Genomic DNA, 21,232 nt, shown 5'->3' with positions numbered 1-21,232 from the left:
ACTGTCAGATGATAGTTTGTACAAGTGTTCGCTGGGGTTCCTTTGAAAAACACAATTTGCTGCGCGATACTATTTTAAGGTCTGACAATGGCTTTTCCACCTCTAATGCTTGAGAGATGCGGCTGGGACAGACTGTAATTTATGTGGAGGATAATTAATGATAACGTAGGCTTCAAATAGTTTCAAGGCATGAGGTGGAGGCAAACAACCACCCAAGGCAATGGTTTAAAACAGATTATACAGCTTGCAAGCCATTAACCAACACACCAGAATCATGGGGTGTGTTTTCATGTCTCTCTCTGCGACCCACCAATTGCTAATAATGTTTTCTCCAAAGATCATCCATGACATGAGCTTGATACCAGATAGACTTAAGACTGTGCTCTTAGTTCTTGATCCAGGAATTTTGTGATAATGGCCAATAGGGGAATTCTGTAGCGTGAATACATGTATTTCAGTGAGCTTGAATACACAAACCTCACAGTGTCTTGCTGCAAGTGTTATAATAATGAAAAATAATAATCAAACACACTCACAGAACCAAAGAATGTAGTACAATTTTAAAGACGGTGCCCCCCCCCCCCCCCCCCCCATGATGTGTGTATGTGTGTCTGTGTGTGTGGGATTGTGTCACTTTAACCCACAAAGTAGTCAACAGACAACCGAGTGATAAGATTCCTTTCATGATTTCTTTCATATCAAGTCAAATTCTTGAAAATCTTTTTTCAGTCGATCAACAAAGGTCAACCTTTAATTATTATTTAATCCTGTATTTATTTCTCTATTCATTTTAAAATTATGGAACAGTTTCTCCAAGAAGTTCCCTTTTACTTTCTGGCAGAGTGATTGGAAGTAAAGGAATATCTCATTGTTTATCAAAATGACAACAATCTGAATGGATGTAACTATGTTAGAGAGATTCTTCAGTGATGCAGCGGCTTAATGGGATTTTAATTTTTCCCCTCTATTTCGTTGGCTCAAAATTTAATATGTTTCCCTGCCCAAACCACTAATTTGACAAAGCTTGATTAATATATGTCAAATGGAACTATTCAGCTAGTTTTGTTCAACTGCTGACTGTTTCTGGAATCTTGTGAAAAAATAATTTCACTGGGAGGCAGTTAATTTGCAAATTAGAGCTCGGTGAAAGATAAAAGAAGCAGCCCTTTTAACCACTTTAAAATCTTTTCCATCTCATCGCATAGATCTTTTACAAAACACAGTTGGTGATTCAATAATAGAGGTGTATATTCCTTTGTTATCCCTAAGTAAAATATGACCATGTTCTCTTCCAGTTGAATAAAGTGTGGTGTGTATTTTATTCATGACACATCATCAAACTGCCAACCAGGCGAGTTAATTTTATGACAGAAAAACACAGAAGTTTAATTCATCTGCCGTTAGATAAGGACATCTTGGACGCCACTCATCAGTCAGCTGATGACAACATCAAAACACAGAATCTGGCCTTCCTTAACTTTTTTTTTTACTGCTCTTTGGTCTTATCTCTTTAAACCTTCATGTGGAGACACAATCTAATCCACTTGCTTCATTGTTATTAAAATATAATTATATAGTTAATTACAATAATGGACTGAATATAGATGGATTTTAATATTGTTTCATGAGCCACTGAGGGGACTTAAGGAGGAACAGATAGATAAACTGCTGTATGACAGTTCTTCAAGGTTAAGGTTTTAAGGACATGGCTGGTGACCAGTCAATCGCAGGGCCACATATAAGAGACAATCTCAAATTCACTCTCTCATTCACACACCGGGGCAATTTTTCCCATTTTTCCCAGTAAACCTCCTGCATGTTTTTGTACTTTGAGAGTAGGGAAGAAACCAATGCAGAATTAGGGAGAACATTCAAACTCCATGCAGAAAGGCCGGAATCAAACCAGGGTCCTTTGTGCTGAGACAGAGGCGCTAACCACTGTACCACCATGCTTCCTACTTTGCAACAAGTCATTAAAAAAAAGGAAACACCTGGCCATACCTTGGGAAGTCTGAACTTAGACATACCCATATACGCAAGCCACTGCTCTGGAATACAGAACTGTTAAGTTAGTTATCTCTTAGATGTTACTCACTCATAAAGGGTCCTGTTATCCATCAAACTCTGATAGCATGTTCGCTGTTAATTGGTGAAATATGTCTTGGGGTTAGGGGCAGGGCTCTCCATCTGTAAAACATGGTCTTCTGTTCTCAATGTCCCAAGTGGCCTTTTTTCCCCACTGCTTTTTATGATATCTTCCATAGTGATTTGTGCAAAGGGAAAATCCAGGGTGAGGAGGTGGCAAGGGTGGACTTTCACAAGTACCTTGGGGTCCACATAAACAATAAACTGGACAGGACACATAACATAGATGCCCTCTACAGGAAAGGTCAGAGCAGGATGTTCTTCCCGAGGAGAGTGAAGTCGTTCGGTGTCTGTAGCTAGTTCCTCAAGACATTCTACCAGTCCATGGTAGCCAGTGCACTCTTCTGTGCTGTAGTGTGCTGGTTGGGTGGTGCCAAGAGTGGCAAGTTCAACAGGCTTAGCAAGCTGGGAGGAAAGCCAGCTCACTGGTGGGACTAAATTTGGGACAGTATGGAAATGGTGGCTGAGGGGAACATTAAGGACAAACTTTGAGGAATCCCGGACAACCCTCTCACCCCCTGCACAACGAGCAGTGGCTGATAGGCAGCTCGTTCAGCCAGCAGATCCTCTCACCACGGTGCAGAACTGAACACTTCAGATGCTCCACTCTGGACAGCACACAATTCTGACCTGCCAGAGTCGCATCTATACCACTGGCCACTACCTGCAACTGTCACTCACTCACGTCACTTTACTTATGTCCTCGTGTAGCAATTTGTTATCTATTTTTATCCTTCTACCGTTCACTCTGTCCTTTTTATGTCTCTATTTATATTTATTGTTATTGTTATTGTTGAATGTCTTTTATTACCTGTCCTCTGCCCTGTGTTGCTGCCACATCCGATTATCGACCAGATTGTCTTGTCTTGTCTTGTCTTGTCTTGTCTTGTCTTGTCTTGTCTTGTCTTGTTTTAGCTTAGCTTAGCTTAATAATAACGTCTTAATGAAGCTCCTCAGGTTGAAGGTGGACTGGCTGATAGTCGAAGGCTTGTAAGCTTAAGCATGCACAGTAAAAGGCCTAGGAGTCATCAATATATCAGAAGTGCTCCAAAGAGAACACAAAAAAACCTATTGCCACGTGCATGACGTTTTGAGCAAAACATAGGCTCTTCTGGAGATGTGTTTTTCAAGATCAGAGCATGTTTATACTGCAATTGACAAAGAGGTGGGAATTTTCTGGATCACATATGTACAAAAAGCATACCACTATGGAAATTATATGGAGAGAAACTTAAACCTTTATTGTGTTCTCCAGCCCACCCACTTTATACACGCAGCCTAACCTCTGAATAACTCTGTGTCTCCACATTGCCCATCCGGTAATATTAAGGTGATATTTTCTTTTACTAGATGTGTAAAAACCAAAATAAGTAGTCTGTGGTCCCCAGGCGAGATAATTTGATGACATCCTGAATGGTTCTGATCAGTTCCCACCAAAACCCTCAGGAAAAAAATGGTGTTGTTCTTTTTGTCATGAGGAGCTAAGACATATTTATGACTTTATATAAATATATAATTATTAATATATATAAATTGTGCATTGTAAATTCTACTGTTATCCTCTGTTTTCTTTCCTGTAATGCCACTGTGAGCAGGTTAATGTATGACTTTGCACCTCAAAGTTGTTATTTTTCTTCTTTTTTTCTTCTCACACAGGGGCAACAACATGAAACCTGGAATTTATTCATATCATGTTTTTTTTTTCTCCACCGTGCTGGCAGGGCATAAACCTGCAGCATATTTGTTTGAACATAAAGCATGTGTTTTTTTGCAAGGAGGAAAAAAAATGTAAATAAGAAAACAGGGGAATCTCTTTCTTCAATAGAAAAAACAACGAGGGAAAGGCGGAGCGCAGGCCGAAAAACGTAGAGAGTAATGCCGTTTTAGGCGAGCGGCATCCAGTCAGAAAGTATCAATAATTAGATCCGGGCAATTGAATAGGCAGACCAGCAGGTTTTATGATGAACGGACGACAATAAAAAAAAGCCTAGCTTTTAAGAATACCCGAAGCAAGAAAATATAGGACAAAGAAAAATGTGAGGAGGAAAGAGTGAAATTAATGAAAAGGGACAAAAGGAGTGTTAGAAGATTAGTGCAGGGAAGGTTAGAAGAGAAGGAGAAGAGCCAGTGGAATAACATCAAAACTGTGGGCTGAGAATCAAAGCACTGACAGGATGCCTTTGAGCAGCAGGAGGAGCTCGATGTTTCTCTGCTCTTTCTGTCTCTGAATGTGTGTTTTCTAGCCTGTGTGTGTGCATTTGCGAACACTAGTGTGCGTGTGGGTGAGTGTCTGTGCGCGTGTGTGTGTGTGTGTGTGTGCAATCATGGGTGCGCCTTCATTAAAATATGATGAAGGAGCTGGTGTCTGTGCATGCCCAGATTGCTTTAAAAAGGCTGAGTCTGCGCTGTCACTTTGTCCTTCCAACAAAATGATTATAATGTTCTTCAGACTGATATGTGCACATGCGCACGCACACACAAATGCACACATGCACACAGGCTACATACACTCGACAGTCCATATCATTCGGGGACACGCTACAATGTGCATCCCCATGGAAACAACAACTCTATGCTTGCTAATGTATAATGACAGGGAGTGTTGCACCTGAGGTTAAAATGGGGGAGTAAATGAAAAGATGTTATTCCTGACAAAGGACAAGAAATTTCCTGAAGGATTAGACGGACAAAATGAAGCTCGGCCAGAAAACGAAACTCGTACGATGGTATTAAATGAAAACAGTAAATGTGAATTTTCTAATTTATACACATTTTACAAACATGTGAAGTTTTGTTTCACATGTACGAATCTATACACACATATGCAGCTCTGGCTTGACTTTTGTAGATATTTGTACATTAACATTGTATTATGCATCGTCTGTATTAGTATTTTCAGCAAGGTTTTCACACTACCAGATCTTAATATGGATTATGAGTTTGTCATATTTTTGACAATGGTTTACATTCGTTCTGCATTAAATCTTTGAATGCGTAGAGACACATGGGGGTTTATTGCCAATTTATTCTAACTATAACTATCCATTTCTACTCACTAAAACAATTTTGTAAAATATCAAAAGTTCCAAGGAGATGGTTGCAATTTCACATATGCAACAACTAAAAGAAATAGTAAAATCTGTATAATACTTTTTGGACTGTCACACTTTTTATTTCCTTTACAAATATTAACGGCACAAATTTGTCATTTAACCTCAGGTAAATTAGCTCCACATGCCTTTAAGCTGTGAATAAGCTTTTTAGAATAATGTCAAAGCCAAGATGTAACTTTACTATGGCATGCTATTTTCCTACACCGCAACTTCAAAATGAATGCAAAACAAATATGTTTAATCATGATTGAAAGCCACATTTTTTGCAATGTCTTGCAATTGTAGCTTTTTTTGTGAGTTTTTATGAGTGCAAAATTGGCCTCACATATTTGAGCAGGCATGAAGCTAAATGGGGATTGTTGCTCTCCCTTGTGAAAGTTTCGTGACACAGGCTTAGGTTTCCCATCTTTCTGTTCCTATTTAATCGAGTTGATGAACTTGTCCCACTCACAAAATTAAAAGTGTCCCAGAGGATGACAGATATGTCATGTCCAGTGCAGATAATCCTTTTATTTTTTGGCGAAAGGTCACTCACTCGAATTGTGATGGCCTGATAATGTTGAGGTGTCAGGTTTTAATCACACGTGTGAAGTGTCTGTTTCTGCAAGGATTCCACATGATGTAAACCGCACAAGAAAAAGGATGAGGAAAATCATATGAGAATTTGCCTGAATATAGGCAAATAAAACCGGGCTGGCCTGCATGCTTGTATTGTGTTTTTGTCAAAACATTTGACAGTTGCTTTCTCGATAATAATAGTTCATTCTAACATTAACAGTGGTTTGTGTTCATGAATATAATGACATGAATATCAGCAATATTTACATTTTGTATCTGACTGCGGGTGATCCTCTGACATTTATTTTTCCTGACTTGGGAGCTGGGAGAAATTTTGGTAGCGTTGAGGATGAAATTGGATAATATCAGCAGTAAACAAACATGTGCGATGATGAAACATTTTTTCTGCAGGCAGGATTTTTGCAGAAAACAAGTACAATGTTTTTCCGCACAGATATGAAAGCATTCATGACTAACCAAATCAGGTGGAAAAATAAAATACCAAAATATGTAAATCAGTTTCTGATCTGCTTTTGTGCTGTTGTTTTGCTGGCACTGGTCATGAAACAGACCTAAGTACCTAACTCATAGTGCCAATTTGCAGTATTTCCATGCAAAAAAGGTTCTTTGAGCTGCACTTCATCCTGTTTTGAGAATCACGATTACACCAGGTTTAAGGTTTCTCTTTATTTTTTTTTCCAAGGAGAGATTCGTCTCACAAAGACAAACAATCATAAATCAACTTTGCATATAAGCACCACATGAAACATTGCATCAGTGCTGTACACCTTTCTATCCATGAAAAACTGTTTTTTATTTTTAACTGGACTTCATTCTACATTTAAGGTCAAGATTATAAGTATTGAATGATTTAAATAACTATGTTGTTTGAAATGTTGCTGTTGTATTTATCAATTTGTTCATTTCCATATTTATTTAGTTTTGATTGAAATACACTTTGTGTGGGTGACCCAGAATCAAATCAGCATTTGATCTGAGGTAAAATTTAACCCACAGACTTAAGTGTCACAGTGACCCTTAAAATCATTAAACCAGAGTCATTTAAATATGGTGGTATTAAGTTTGGTGGTTTAATATTTTTGACAAAAAAATGATGAGGAAATTCAGACCTTGATGATAGAATTTGATCAGGATTCATTTTCAAGTACTTATTGTATTTCACCTTTTTTAGTGGCTTATTGGGCGTTTCTTGCCTCAACTCCACAAAACACACTTTGTGCTAGGTTTGGCCTCCAAACCACAGCTTGGATTAAATCCAGGTTAAAAATGCTTACAGTCTGAAAGGCACCCAAAAGCTAGAAATAATTTTCTAAGCACAGACATGATGTATAGGTCTAAGGTTGACCTTAAATGATGAAAGAAAAGAACAAACAGTATATTCCACCACAGATATTTCAGCAGATGGAATCCAATTTATTTATTATAATTTTTTTTCTCACACAACTTTGTCTTTTCTTTCAAAGAAAAACTTTGCTACTGTTTGATTCTGATAAGTGAATATCTGCTGTGCAGGTAACGAGCCTTCGCCCCTGGGCACCGTGGAGAGTTACAACCCGACGAAGCGGCGCTGGGAGTACGTGGCCCCTTTGCCCACCGCACGTTGCTCATCTGCGCTCCTGCAGACGGCCAGCATGCTCTTTGTCATTGGAGGAGTCGCCCAAGGACCCAGCAATGCGGTGGAAGCTCTGTGCTTACAGGAAACAGTCTGACAAACCCACGGGTAGAAAAAGATGCGGACCGCTGCTCATATTTTATTCATATATGTGTAGAAACGGACCTAGATTCACAGGACAACGTCATTCACATTTAGACGCTTTTCTACCTTTGTCCTACCGATGGATTCCTTCTCTACGCTGAGATGTACGCAATTGTTTTCCACATTCAACAGGCTTTTTTTTTTTTAAAAAAAAAGGGGAGCTGCAGATAGTCTCCAACAGGGCTTGAACAATAAGGGATTAAAAATGATGGACGTTAAAAAGAGAAGGACAGAAAACTGACAGCTTTTGTCCTATAGGGAATCAGAGGGAGATAAAACAAAAAAAAAGGGCAAAAATGAAAAAAAATACAAGACGCGCACCGTGTCTGAAAAAAACATCACGCCTTCAAACTGTTGAGCATTTTTCAGAATAAAAGCAGGGTACTTTTCTGGATATTAAAGGAACATAGGGCCATATCTGTATCTTTTCTCTGCAGCAGCATTACTCCCCTGCTGCTGCAACAGCAATCTTGGACTTTTTTCCTGCGACCTGAGAAGCAGGACCACTTGAGATTGAAATAGTGATGTTCTGAGCTTTGGGAAAACAGCAGTTGTTGATCACTCGTCGAGTTCTGTTTTGTTCAGTGAAAGTTAGAAAACAACTAATAGTGGCCCTGAACATGCCTTCCTCCCCGCCAGCAACTGAAACGTCTGCCAGACAGAGTTCCAGCTGTTATTTCAGTGACATTGGTCGATGCTGACAACGGTCACTGTGCCTACTTCATTTCCTCTTGCAGTAGGGAGGGGACCGTCTTTGCCCCCTGGCTTTGTTCGGCTTCTGTCCACCTCTTTCTGCTACAACTTGAGTGCTGCAGTAAATCTATCAACAGGCTAGTGTGGTCCCTTCTGCTGTAGCACAGGGATGTGCTGTTGTTCGTGGAGTGAATGCAGTTACTCCTACCTGCTCCACTAAGCCACCCAAACAGATCAATCATTGTACCACCAATTTGTTTCCATCTTATTTTTACCCCTATACCAGCCAGGTGACTGATGAAATGGGAATAACATGTCAAGGTGATGATACCCGGGCAACATGTGGAAGTCATTTTGAAACGTGATTCACTGCATTTCACTTGTTACTGTATCAAGAGCTTGTAAGACAGTTATTTCATCAACCAGCATTGTCAGGTGAATTTATTCCATGATAGTGCTGTCGAAATGAAAACATATTAGAGTGCAGTCTACATTAGGCTAGAAGTGAACTCAAACTTAACTTATTTTGTAAAACAATACGGTTTAACAGCACGGTTTTCTCAGCCGCAACAGTAACTACAAATAGAGTCGATACATTTTAAATCTGAAATCTATGAAAAATTTGAACGGCATTTCCCAACTCTGCTTGATTCATAAATCCTTAACTCTGATGGAGAGTATTTTGGTCCATGGTGAGGCTTTGGGTGCATTATTGAACAGGAAAAGGGGATGGAGGGCATCTTCTTTTCTGCGTGATCCATACCTTAATCGTTGGCTCATGAATGACAGATGTGAGGATGACTGAGAAACGGAGAATTGATCTGGTGCTGTGTATCAGTGGGTGGCATGTAGCCTTTAACACCTTCTCATATCCTGCAACCTTGAAACTATATATTTTCAACGGGAAAAAAAAAATAACCAGGTTCTGTATTCCAAATTAATGAACACAGAGTCTTCATGTCCCTCATGACTCTATTGATCCAACATCAATGCCCTTTTAATTAAAAACATACAAAAGAAAATTATATACTTGACATAAATACAAAAGAAGAAACTTTTTATTCCATCTATCTATCTGATATATGTGTGATATTGCCAGGCAGCAGGTGCAACTTAAACGCTTCCTCTTTCTATCTCTTTGGATTATCTCCAGCAACCCTCACAACTCTGCACAGGAGACGCATTATAAAGAACTGGACCATGCATTACTTATTGTTCTCTTCTTCACTCCCCTCACTCTCCTGGAGAGCTACAATATTTGCGGCATAAAAATTCCAATTTAATTTTAATTCATCTAAGTGACCAGGCCATTTCGGTTAGAGTGTGCAACAAAGTGATTTGCCAGAAACTCACAGTGGGAAGGAAAGTGGAATATTAAAGACAGATTGGATGCTTAGGTAGGATGAGAATATAATTATCTTACCAATTTACAATCATATACATAAGTTAAGAAAGTAATTTAATTTTATGCAGTCAAAATGATCTCAAATATTTAATAAATAAAGTTTTGCAAGTGGAATCCTCTTTAAATTTAGGATGGGGTCTGTGTGACTGAGGCATCTCTGAGTCTTAAAGTATTGTCCACATTTTTATCTTGAAAGGTAGGCACAGGTATCTATTGTAACTATTATTCAACCCTTTTGTTGTATTTTTCCTTAGCTCCACCAGGCTATGTCCTATGAACAGCGAAAAGCACTTTGCACGATGCTGCTGGAGCTAACAAGACATGATTGTAGTCAACTGCTGGTTATGTCGGCTGCATTGGACAAACCTGATTGAGTGTAGGTACAGGTCACACACACACACACACACACACACACACACACACACACACACACACACACACTACACCTTTCAAATTGACCAATGCATATGGCCTGCATGTGTGAACAAGTTCTCCCCTCACTGACAGAAACACACACATCTCTGTCCGTCAGAATGCTGATCTTTTCTCAGTCAGTTTTAGGGCCTTGAGAGTAGTGTGTATTTCACATACTGAGCCTTATATATTTACTGTATAAAAGTTCTAATCGGGGTTATGTGAAGCCACTGGGGATTTCTGTGCAGCACTTCTCCTGGCTATTTGAATGAATTAGCCGCAAGTATAAAGTTTCTACACGGACTGCATTTCTATGCATATGTTATTGCAATAACAGGGTATACTAGGGTGATAACAGTGATCAATTTTTTTAAGAAATTTTGCAGGGGGAAATGGTTCACGTAATTATGTCTAATTATATGAATTTTCCAAGTGCATAATGCTAAACAATTAACCTTTGGCATCTTTCAAAAATGAAGACATACAGGTAACCACAAATGTTAAGTCTGTTTTCAGGTTTTATCATGATGGTTTTTATTTAGCATTACAATTACATGACATTAGTTACCCTTATTGTTGTGTTTAGTTGCTCAAAAAATGGTTTGTGGCTCAAAAAAACAAAAATCCCTTCTTGAGAACACCTAACTATATATTCTGTTCATAAGATAAGTGAGTTATTGGATCATTTAATACTGACTTTATATCTGGTCTGTGTGCGGTTATGTAGCATGAAAATGGAGAATAAGAATTAATGAAAGCCTTAGCTGCCAATTTAATTTACTTTTTTTTTTAATGATAAAATCAAAAATCTCCCATTTATTTTAATCAACCACTCCCATATACCCAGGGTTTGGTACGTTGTGTATAAAGTTGAGTGTTTGTTACATCATGTCCATTTGACGCTTCTGTGTATCTGTGTAGATGCATGACAGTATGTTAACTCACACACACACTCACACGCTGGCACGCACACACACTCAGCATGTATCACTGTGATTATGATGCAAAGTGTCACATTTCCACCTCACTAGTTTCTGCAGGTTTTGCACCTAGGTTACATGCCACACTCTGACCTTCAAGAATTTCTGGGACTCATCAAAATGTGCCCACATGCTGACACTGGAAAAAAAAAATCCTTGAAAAGTAAAGAATAGGCCCTTCTGACCCTCAGATCTGTTTTGCTACTAATGTGAAATTGCGGTTCCTTGCCGGAGTGAAACTGTTTTCCATTATTTGAGAGCCACCTGTGAAAAACAGCGGGGAAGGATGCCTCAACATGCTGGGCAACTAATTATAAGTTGCACTTTTAGCAGGATGATGTACAAGCTTATGTAAATGGATATGTTAATGTGTCCATGTGGGAATTTTTCAAACGCAAATTCCATTGTGGACCTGCTTTCATTTAAAGGATCATTAATCAGGCTTAGAAAAAAATTGGGAAATTAAAGTTTTACCCCTCATAGGGCCGTTTGAAAAGGAGCCAGTGCCCCGAACCCTCACCTGTAAATGGCAATATTGGCTTAAACACGAAAACGTTGTAAGAAAACCGAGTCATTGCCCCCCGACAGGTTGCCTTAAGCATCATTACCTTTTGAGGATTTCCCATGACAGTACAGTACAATGACGTCTTCTGGGCTGTCTTTTTCTATTGGCAGTCCCCTGTGCTGTTATTTAACAATAAATGGCCCTGAGTCTCAGGTTCTGACAGAACAATGGTCTGCATTTAATGCACTGAGAAAAACGATGTAGTACATTTTGATGGTTTTAAAAAAATCTTACTTTTTAATCCAATGTTAACCCATATGTTATTTTTCCCAGAAGGGCACATTGTTTGCTCTCGTCACGCAGGCCAACTTGAACCCAGCTTCCTGGTTGACAAGGAAGTGGACAGATGTCTGCAAGTAGCATATATGTATTGGGTTCATTGGGTTGAACTTGTGTTTTTGTTGTTTTACTTTCATTTCAGACTTGTGCTTGGGAAAAAAAAAAAGCTCAGAATCCCTTTGATGAATATTAGTTTGATCAGGATTAACAGTAATGTTTTGTTAGTGATCACGTTTGTTGATTATTTTGCCCTCCAGTCGTGTTGTGGATTAAGATATGTGAGGTGACAGAGTTGTCTTCTGTCTCAGCTAGTTTCCCAAAGTGTTTGTCACTGGTTGTCTGTCCTCTTGTATAGCGTTACTTCGACTAATGTTGCAGCAATTTATCTTAAAAGTTGGCCCGACAAGATAACTAGAAGTGTGAGTTCTTTCATGTAGTGAACAAGGACTTATATGATAATGTTTTAAAACATAAATGTGTTAAAAAATGGTATGTTTGAACACAAAGAGGAGGCAGTTTCATTTGAGTTTTGGAGTTTCTTTAGTATTACTGAACTCAAGTAAATTTGAAAAACAATTCCAGCACCTGACAGTTGTTTTAGCTCATGTGAATTAACATCGCTCACGATGACTCGCACTGTCGAGTGTTCAACTAGTTTGTACAGACATTTTGGGAAAAAAAAAACAAATAAAAAAAAAACAAAAACTAAGCAAAAAAAATGAACAAACCTGGAATCCTGCTCCTCTTGTGATCTCTCTTGCTGTACTGTGCTGTTTCCCTACAATGGTAGAAACCTGGTAAATTGCTTTGTGGTTTCAGTGGATCAGTATAGACATGTGCTCTTTATGTGCAATAGTGATTAGGGAAATTTAAAGCACTGGATCAATCTACTGAGAAGGACAAGAAAAGAGCTCAACACAGTGTATGACTGGACTCATGCAGATGCCGGGTGTGGGGACATTAAAATAAGCAAAAATATTTATATATCCTTATCATGTTCAATATATTTTTGATAGCTATGTACTTACCCTGAATTGACCATGTGTCCCTTTTCTTAAACACTCATTCACATGGATGGCTCACATTTAATCCGTCCACTAAAATTGAAGCGCAGATCTACATCTATCCATCCGTTGCCCCCCCGATGACGTACAATGTGAAGTAATACATTGTATCATTGAGAATTGAACAGACAGAATAGTTACAACATCCTTATTGAATTTTGAATTTTTAAAATTTAGAATTTAATTTGAACTTAGTCATGCAACAAGTACTTTTTAAGATGACTGCAGATCAGAATAGTAATGTGTAAATCTGGTCATTTCAGACCATGGTATCACACAATATATAATCATGAATATTACCATTGGGGAAAAATACGAAACGGTGAAGGCCAATATTTTACTGTACATCTGTATATCCAGGTGATTTGACACTGTTGATTCCCACCAAAATAGAAATACAAATACAGGTACTACGTTCAAAAGTCTGTCAAGTTATGAAGCAAGAGGTGATTAACAAAGTTAGCGTGACAACAGTGAGGTTAGCTATACATTCGATTGAAATTGTCAACAATACGCCACTGGTTAGACCAGTTTGTTTGTGATTAAAAGGGTTGCCAGTTCAATCAAAGGTTCTGGGCGCTGATGGCAATGGTACTATATTTCCCTTTCTCTTTTTGACCGTCTGCGTACCTTTGAGCAAAATATATAACCACAGTCCCATGGAGCCTCCTAGCAGCAGCATATCAAACTTGGTTATAATGAGTGCCGTCCAAATGTGGAAATGAGCCCACAACTGCAGCTATACTTACTTTTAAAATAAACCAGAATTAGAACATTGTAGCTTACTGCCCAGGTTGTGGTATTGTGCGGCGAAACATTTTAATTTTTCTGTAACCTAATTCTGAGCACAACTAGGATTGATCATAAATGAAACTAAAGTTGAATTAAAAATGTAATTTACCCTTGTCTTTAATGGAGTGGCTGCATGTAAACAATGACCGCCTGTCATATTCCTATGATTGTAAATTGAAACATTAAGAGTCTCTTTATAATCTCTTTTTTTTAGAAACTCAATATACCAGTTGTGATGCTACTGTGGGCACCTTTCTGCAGTGACCAGAAAATGAAACAAATCCTTCTCTGCTGTTACCATAGTTACACTTCAGTCCACATAAAAAAAGAAAATACCTTACCAAGTCTGGGGTCACTAGCAACTTAGGTTTATGGGGAAAGAAACCTTTTTTGGCCCAAGCCAATCGCAAAACACAATACTTGAAAGTGCATTCTTTGCCAACTAACATCTGTACATGGACATGTTTTCAATATTTCCAGCAAAACCTTTCGCAGAAAGGTTGTCTTATGATCCACAAGGAAAGACAACAAATATATCCATGCTTCCAGGCAACCTGTAACTAAGGGTCTACTAAGTAAGTAATGAAAGAAATAATTAAGTAACCACTCATTGGTGTTACTTGCCTGGAGATTCTCACCTTTCCTCACAATGCTGTCTCTCTTGCAGAAATCAAGCACAAGATGCAAAGGTTACTTTATTAGTCTTTACATTTAGCTTGGCTTATCACCTCTAGTTCTTTCCAAAGCACAGACATAACAGAGCACCTCATCTTCTCTTCCTCCACCCCAGTAGAAGGCTAAATAAGCATTGTGCACAAAACAGTGCATGGTTTTGTTATCTTAAGATACTTTGCCTGTTGGCAGTTGTTAAATAGGTATATATACCAGGAACTCCCGCACTGTGATTCAGATACTGCATGAGGGGTCATGGGGTCAAAACAATTTCTCAAAAGGATCTTGAAAATCTCAATTTAGCCATAACTTTCAGTTCTACTGACTGCCTCTTAGGGCACGTGCTTGTGAAATTCATTGCTCACGTACCACCAATGATGGTTGAAGGTCATGAAATGTTTTGGAGCCCCTCAACTACAAGAGAGCTGTTGATGAATTGGTGCTTTTTTGTCAAAAGCACAAATATAGCCGTCGCACCGTCGCAGCATTGATCAAATTTAAACCCCAGAAAGGAGTATTGCAGGGAGCGCCAAGCAGTTCTGCTCATATCATTGTGAGGTGCTTATTCTGCATTGCATATGTAATAATTCATAACAGCATAATGAATGCCACTGGATAATCTACCTGGAAAAAAAAGATCAGACTACTGCCTGTTTATAAAGAGATTGGTGTTTTCTTTCCTTCACTCACATAAAGAGGGCAAAACAAGAAAGAATGCCAGTGTTACTTTAGCCTTTATAAGTCTTATTGTAAAAACTAGAAGGACACTTTGCTGTGCATAAACATCGACCAAGGTCAGTTTATTATGTTATGAAACTGCAGAGACTATCCAAATCTATCACAAAGGTCATTTTATTTTAATATTTATTTTTTTAATGGGGACAGTAAGAGGTATTTTGAAGCTGCAGACTGCAGTTTTTTCTCCCCATGAGCAAGTTGTTTTTGCATAAATCATTCTAATGGACAAGACGGTGACAAACCAAACCTACTTGGAAGAAGCAATGCTCGTAATGATGGTAATTGTTGTTTGTTGTCACTGTATTATTATCATGTGAAAAGGCCTTGCGTTCTTAAACTAAAGATGGGATGGTTGGTTAGGAAGTCCGGGGCAGTGTTGAATTCAAGTCAGAAGATCATGTAATTAACAAATGGAAGGCTGCCTCCCTTCACCAAAGCCTGATGTTCACACTGAAAAAGCCAAGAGCCACAACTGACAGAGTTGAAATAAATATTTCCAATAAAATTATTGGAAAAAAAATCAAATAGAATAAAAAAATACTGAATGTTTTCATAGGCTGGATCAGGTCATCCCTGTCACAGCGCGGTACACGGTCAATTTTGTTGATATTGCAAGAAAATATAAATGAAGAGTTAATTTGCAAAAACAAATAAAAACTTAAAAAATAGTAAACAATCAATGCAAGGAATATTGAGTAATATTAAATAAATATTCTAAAAATATGTATTGATTATATTGATATTTTTGTATTTATAAATGTCATTGTCTATGCAATTTAAGAATAGTTTTTAACTCTTGTTTTGCAAATTACCTTCTCTGATATAGAAATTCACTAGTTATTATTCACATTGGATGCTAAAGACAAACCCCAAATGTATTAAGATCAGTGCATTCCAGTGTCTGAGACTCTTGTCAAACTTGTCAATTTTGAAGTGTTTTCATTCCTGTCTTCTACCCATTTTTATTTATTAATCCTTTTTTTTCTTTTTATGAAGAAAACATTACATTGTCTAGCTGAAAGAACAAGAATTATTTGTAGCTTTTGTTTACTTTTCTCATTCCAGACAGCTTGAATGCTGAATTTGTTCTATACCTGATGACATTTCCGAGTTCAATTTTAAAAAAAATAATCAAGAAATCCATAGATTTACAGTATTTTGGAACATTTTGAGTTAAGTCATACCAAATGTTACTTCATGGATAGCCAAAAAGTCTATATATTCCCTGAATTCAAACCCTCATGCTTAGCCTACCAACAGTGGTAACTGCTGCTGTTTGGATCTAGACACATCTCACTGGGTAGATAAAGAATCCGGACAAAGGCAACAAAAAGGCACTATTGAGTTCAGACACTTCAGCTTAGTTTCTTCCCATTCGCGCTGACAATTTCTGACAGTGCTTGTTTACGGAAATATTGAACAAGGCTTGTATTTTTCATCAATCTCATAAAACACCTCAAGAAATTTCATTCTGCCTTGATTGCTTCCTTTCTCTTTATCCTTTTTGAATCAAGTGGAGTGTACTCAGGCAAAGAACAAAAACAAGGATACACTACAATCTTTAAACAATGAAATTGCCCCTCACTTAAAAAAAAACCAAAACACTTGACTTGATGACAGTTTGATGAAGGTTTGTTAAAATGTCAGTGTGGCAGGCAGGCTTTGGTTTTCCGAGCAGTGCAGTAGTTCAGTGCCTAAACTAAATGTGAGGTAGTGCCTCTACAATAAAACCTGTTCTATGATAAACTATTTTGACTTGCTGATTCCACGTGTCCTGTGTACTTTTTTATGGCTGCATGGAGTGAATAAGGAAAGAAGAAAATGTGATATTCATTTGTTTATTTATTTATTCCGTCTCTGTGAAGCTCTGTCACCAGCATAAAAGTCACCTGATTCATAAAAGATGAAGTTGACATGAAAGCGTTACTTCAAACCCAGCCCATGGACCCCATGCTTCTGTTGAGTAAAAAGAGAATTAGAATGGTTTCCGTCTCTTTTCACGAAATGGTAATGACCGGATGTTTGCCTCAGTGACCAGCTGCTCTTCCTATTGAGGCAGTCTGTCACGCAGAAGTGTCATATTAAACACAAGCTGGAGGCCTTGAGAAATGACCAGTTAAACTGTGATAGAGCTAGATGGAATCTCACTGTAAATCAAAGATTATCTTCTTGAAATGTCTCTGGTTTGCCACGGGAAAAAAAAACCCTGAGCCTATTGATAACGTGTCTTGAAAGACTCTGAGGTCACGGTTGATCGTCATCAAATCTTATTGTGTCAATCGGACCTAGTTTCTCTCCTTGAAGCCATTTCACCCCTCAACTGAGAGTATTCCTCAGCTCCGAACCACGTCCTGATACCGAACTGAAGAAGCGTCTTAGACCAAAGGTGAAACATCTTTAAAGGTTTAAACTAAGATTTGAACGGGCTACTTACGATCTGATTTTAAGAAGCAGTCTGTGAGCCGTACTTGTGAGATCCCAAATATTCGTGTTCAAGCAGTGAGTAAAGATTCACCCAGAATCAGCTGAGAAGCATTGTGTCCTAATAATAGAAGTCAACAAATTACTGTGCCTGTTTGGGTTATATTAACATGATGATTCAAAGAGGAGTTCTCTTGACTCACCTCCGCCGCTGCCTTAGCAACCTGAGCAGCCGTTGCTATGTCACCAGTCTTGTGTTCATGCATAGGCAGGTTACAGTGATAATGGCAGTCCACATGGTTCTTGATTTCAGATCCACAGTGTTTCCTTATTTTCTCCTAAAGATCAGTCTGTTTTACAAGCTGGAGCTGATGCTGTTGCTGTCACTTTTTCTCTCATTAAGATTTGATAAAAGTTCTCAATATTAACAAAACCTCTTTGATATGATCTGCAATAACATACTGTATGTGTGAGCGTGTGTCAGTATGAAAAAAAAGGAAATGGTTCTGGCATAGATAGCGCTATTTATACTGGAGTAAAAGGTCCTCTACGGACATATTTTGGATTTAAAAATAATTATGTTATAATTTAACATGATTTTCATATATTTAAATGCAAATTCTTTAATTGTTGTCTGTTCTCTATTGTCCTCATTTGGAATTTGTCAAGCTTGTTACACCATCGCTATTTGAGTCGCTAGGATAAGAGCTGTGCAGAATCAGTGGGAGAATGCTGGTTTGCAGTGTCTCCTCTTCATGGTTCAATGAAATAATAAAGCTAGGTGGACGAAAGTGATAGCGGTATTAAACTTTTCCTGCTGGAGACTTACTGTCTGCAATTTTCTTTCTGAATCTTGACATACCAAATCTACTCTGCCCAAAACAGGGTTGAATTCCAGATTGCCAAAATGTGCACAGAAATGTTCTTTTACAGAAAGCAACTGAGAAAGCAGCTCTGTAGCTGAACAAAGCTGTGCAACTTAAACAACACCAGACTGGAGAAACTGAAAATAAAACCTTGTTGTGAGAAGTTGTATTTTTTCACATATTACAGTACTCAAACTTGGTTGGAGTTAGTTATCTTGCTGGCTTCACTTTGACAACTCAGCAGCTTTCAAAAAAGCGGAAACATTAATGCAGCTTGTCAAATAATGAAATTTGTCACATACCATACACGATCCCTTTAAAAATCATTAAGTCAGTGACTAAATTTAATAATTTAGAGCCAGCACTGAAACAGTGCTAAACAGATCTAAAAAAGTCTAATAATGTTGTGTACTGTCTCTTTCAAATACACTCTCACATCCTCAGTCTCTGGCTGTTGCTGCTGCCTCAAGGAGGACAGAAAGGTTTTGCGGCAGTTAGAGTGGGACTGTAAACATGGTTGAGTCACGGCTCCTGAGCTGTCGAGGCGTGGGCTGCTGAGTAAGATTCAGCTATGTTTGAATAAAAGGCAGAAAAAAAGAAGAACAACTGAAATTGCTCTCTTTGTCTGACATACTGTACGTTTACGTGTACATAATGTGCGTCGCCGCCGATGATTGCACTTGGTCACCAAATCGTCCCCTGGCTTCATTTGAAACCTCTGCTACACCTGTTTTTGTGTATATTTGTTTCAAGTTTTTAAATTTAATTACACACTGTCTTAGAAATTAACATCTCTTTCTGAAGAGAAGGCTGGAAAATAAGAAACATTCATTATCAGCAATAAAGACAGCAGGCTCATGACTCGCCGGGGAGATGACAGGTACAGGTGTAATGATCAAAACAACAAGCCCAAAACTAAGAGTTTCAGGAGTCAAAACTCACCACATGTAAATAATTCTTTGAAATATAAGAGGAGCTGGTAGAGTCAAGTTTTATCAAGTTAATTCCATTTTAAATGTCCAGGACAATTGTTCCACTTACTGTGTTGGGTTGTATTTGAGTGACGGATAAGACATTTGACATTTAGGAAGCTATAAATAGTCATACATAGTCTTTGTATGTAAAATCCATGAAACTTGGCTTTCCTATTTTTTTACTTGTTTGTTTTTTTTTCATTTATTTCATTTATTTCTGCCATAGTGTGGACAAATAAGAGTTGACACTGCAGGATGTCCCCCGTGTCAGTGTCTGACATGAAGGCTGCAGTGTTTCAGCTTTACTGAGTCAAACATCCATTGATTCCAGCCAAAGAAGAAGGTGATTCTTTTTATTTTTATTCATGCATTTATTTTTGCAACAAATGTTGAATGTGGCCGCTGAAGTCCGCAGAAAAATTCAGTAAGAACCTTTTATGGCAATATAATCAAATTAACTGGAACTGATTAATTTAACGGCTTTTGACTCTTTATAGGATTCAAAAACTTGTCTGTAACTATGGAGCATTGGCTAGAAATGATCCAAAGCAGAGTGATGATGTCTCAAAACCTAATTCACATTATCTGTTGAAAAATGGAAAACAGTGATCAGGAAAAATGGTCCTGATAAGGTGTAATGTCAGCAGCAGTGGACCAGGAATACATCCTTTTGGCAGCCAGCAATTAACAATAAAAGCACCTAGCTGCATACCATTGACCACAACAATGTGACAGTCGGTGAGAAAGCTGGAGCAAGCAAAGTATCATTCTTCTGAAACCTATTGACTACAGTATTTTGAGATATATTTGATCATTTACTGTATTATATACCTTTGATAAGTCAATGGCAATAACGGTCAGATTTCTTTTTTCATCGACTAAACAAGCTAAATAGGGTTGATGTCAGTATTAGTTGTCACTCTTATTATAGTGCTTCGAAGTAATGCAAAGCTCTGTAGACATGCAGTGGCTATTAACTAAATATAAGTGATTAGTCAGAAGGGGCTTGGCTTTTGGCAGCTTATTGTTGTGGACAGATGAAGTAAAGACATTGAGATGACTATCATATGAATTAGATAAGCTGGAAAAAAGAGGTGAAATATCTGCTATAATAGATTATCCATCAGTAATGTGACCAGGTTGGTTGCTTCATTTAGAGTTGGGAAATTGCAACCATTTATGTTGCGTCCGGGAAGGCTGAGTGATATTAACTTGATTTCCTGGTCATACCTGTGTGGACACGCATCGGCTGCCCACTAAACGGTCCTCGGGGTGCCGCTGGGGGTGATCCATACGTTTTCCACAGATTTTCTAATGGCCCCCAGAGTACTATGATGTGCCAATGGGTGTAATAATACATAAATAGATACACGTAAGGGGTCAATTGAATTGAACTGATGGAGCACAGCACAACTTTTCTTGTCACTTTTAAAAATCTGTGAGGAAAAACATCATTGCAGTCTATAATCCATGCAGTGTGGAGAAATGCAGTCTTCTGGTACCAGATAATCAGAGATATCACTGCCTACTTAGTGTCTGGGGACTTCTAAATGCATCGTTTTTACTTTGTGGGCGGTGGGAGAGAGCGTTGCCAAATCTAACCCCCTGCTTTTTGATAAACTCAACCAAAAGCTTGTTTTTCTTCTGTGGTGAAAAAACATACTGCATTGCGCTTTGTAACATGTAGGGCATGTGGTCAGACTCAATAATAATGTTTGACTCCACTTGAAAGTGAGCTCGATCAAAAATGGTTTGTGAAATGAAAGATTATTAGCC

The 21,232-nt window shown here is 38.3% G+C and overlaps 1 protein-coding gene across 2 annotated transcripts in view; it reads left to right on the top strand.

Annotated features, from left to right (window-relative positions):
- klhdc8b (kelch domain containing 8B) overlaps nucleotides 1-14,118 on the top strand; it is a 186,133-nt gene extending 172,015 nt beyond the window's left edge. For both annotated transcript variants that reach the window (XM_086159355.1, XM_086159354.1), the window contains one exon: nucleotides 7,350-14,118. In XM_086159355.1, the coding sequence (XP_086015481.1) occupies nucleotides 7,350-7,546 (197 nt within the window). In that variant the 3' untranslated portion in view covers nucleotides 7,547-14,118. The remainder of the gene's footprint in view (nucleotides 1-7,349) is intronic.
- Nucleotides 14,119-21,232: the final 7,114 nt, after the last annotated feature.

This window comes from Fistularia commersonii, chromosome 14, assembly GCF_037954325.1.
Source record: "Fistularia commersonii isolate RoL2024-O1a breed Wild chromosome 14, RoL_Fcom_v1.0, whole genome shotgun sequence".
In the NCBI taxonomy this organism is placed as follows: Eukaryota; Metazoa; Chordata; class Actinopteri; order Syngnathiformes; family Fistulariidae; genus Fistularia; species Fistularia commersonii.
The sequence above is the reverse complement of the archived record's forward strand: the minus strand, read 5'-3'. Positions and strand labels throughout refer to the sequence as shown.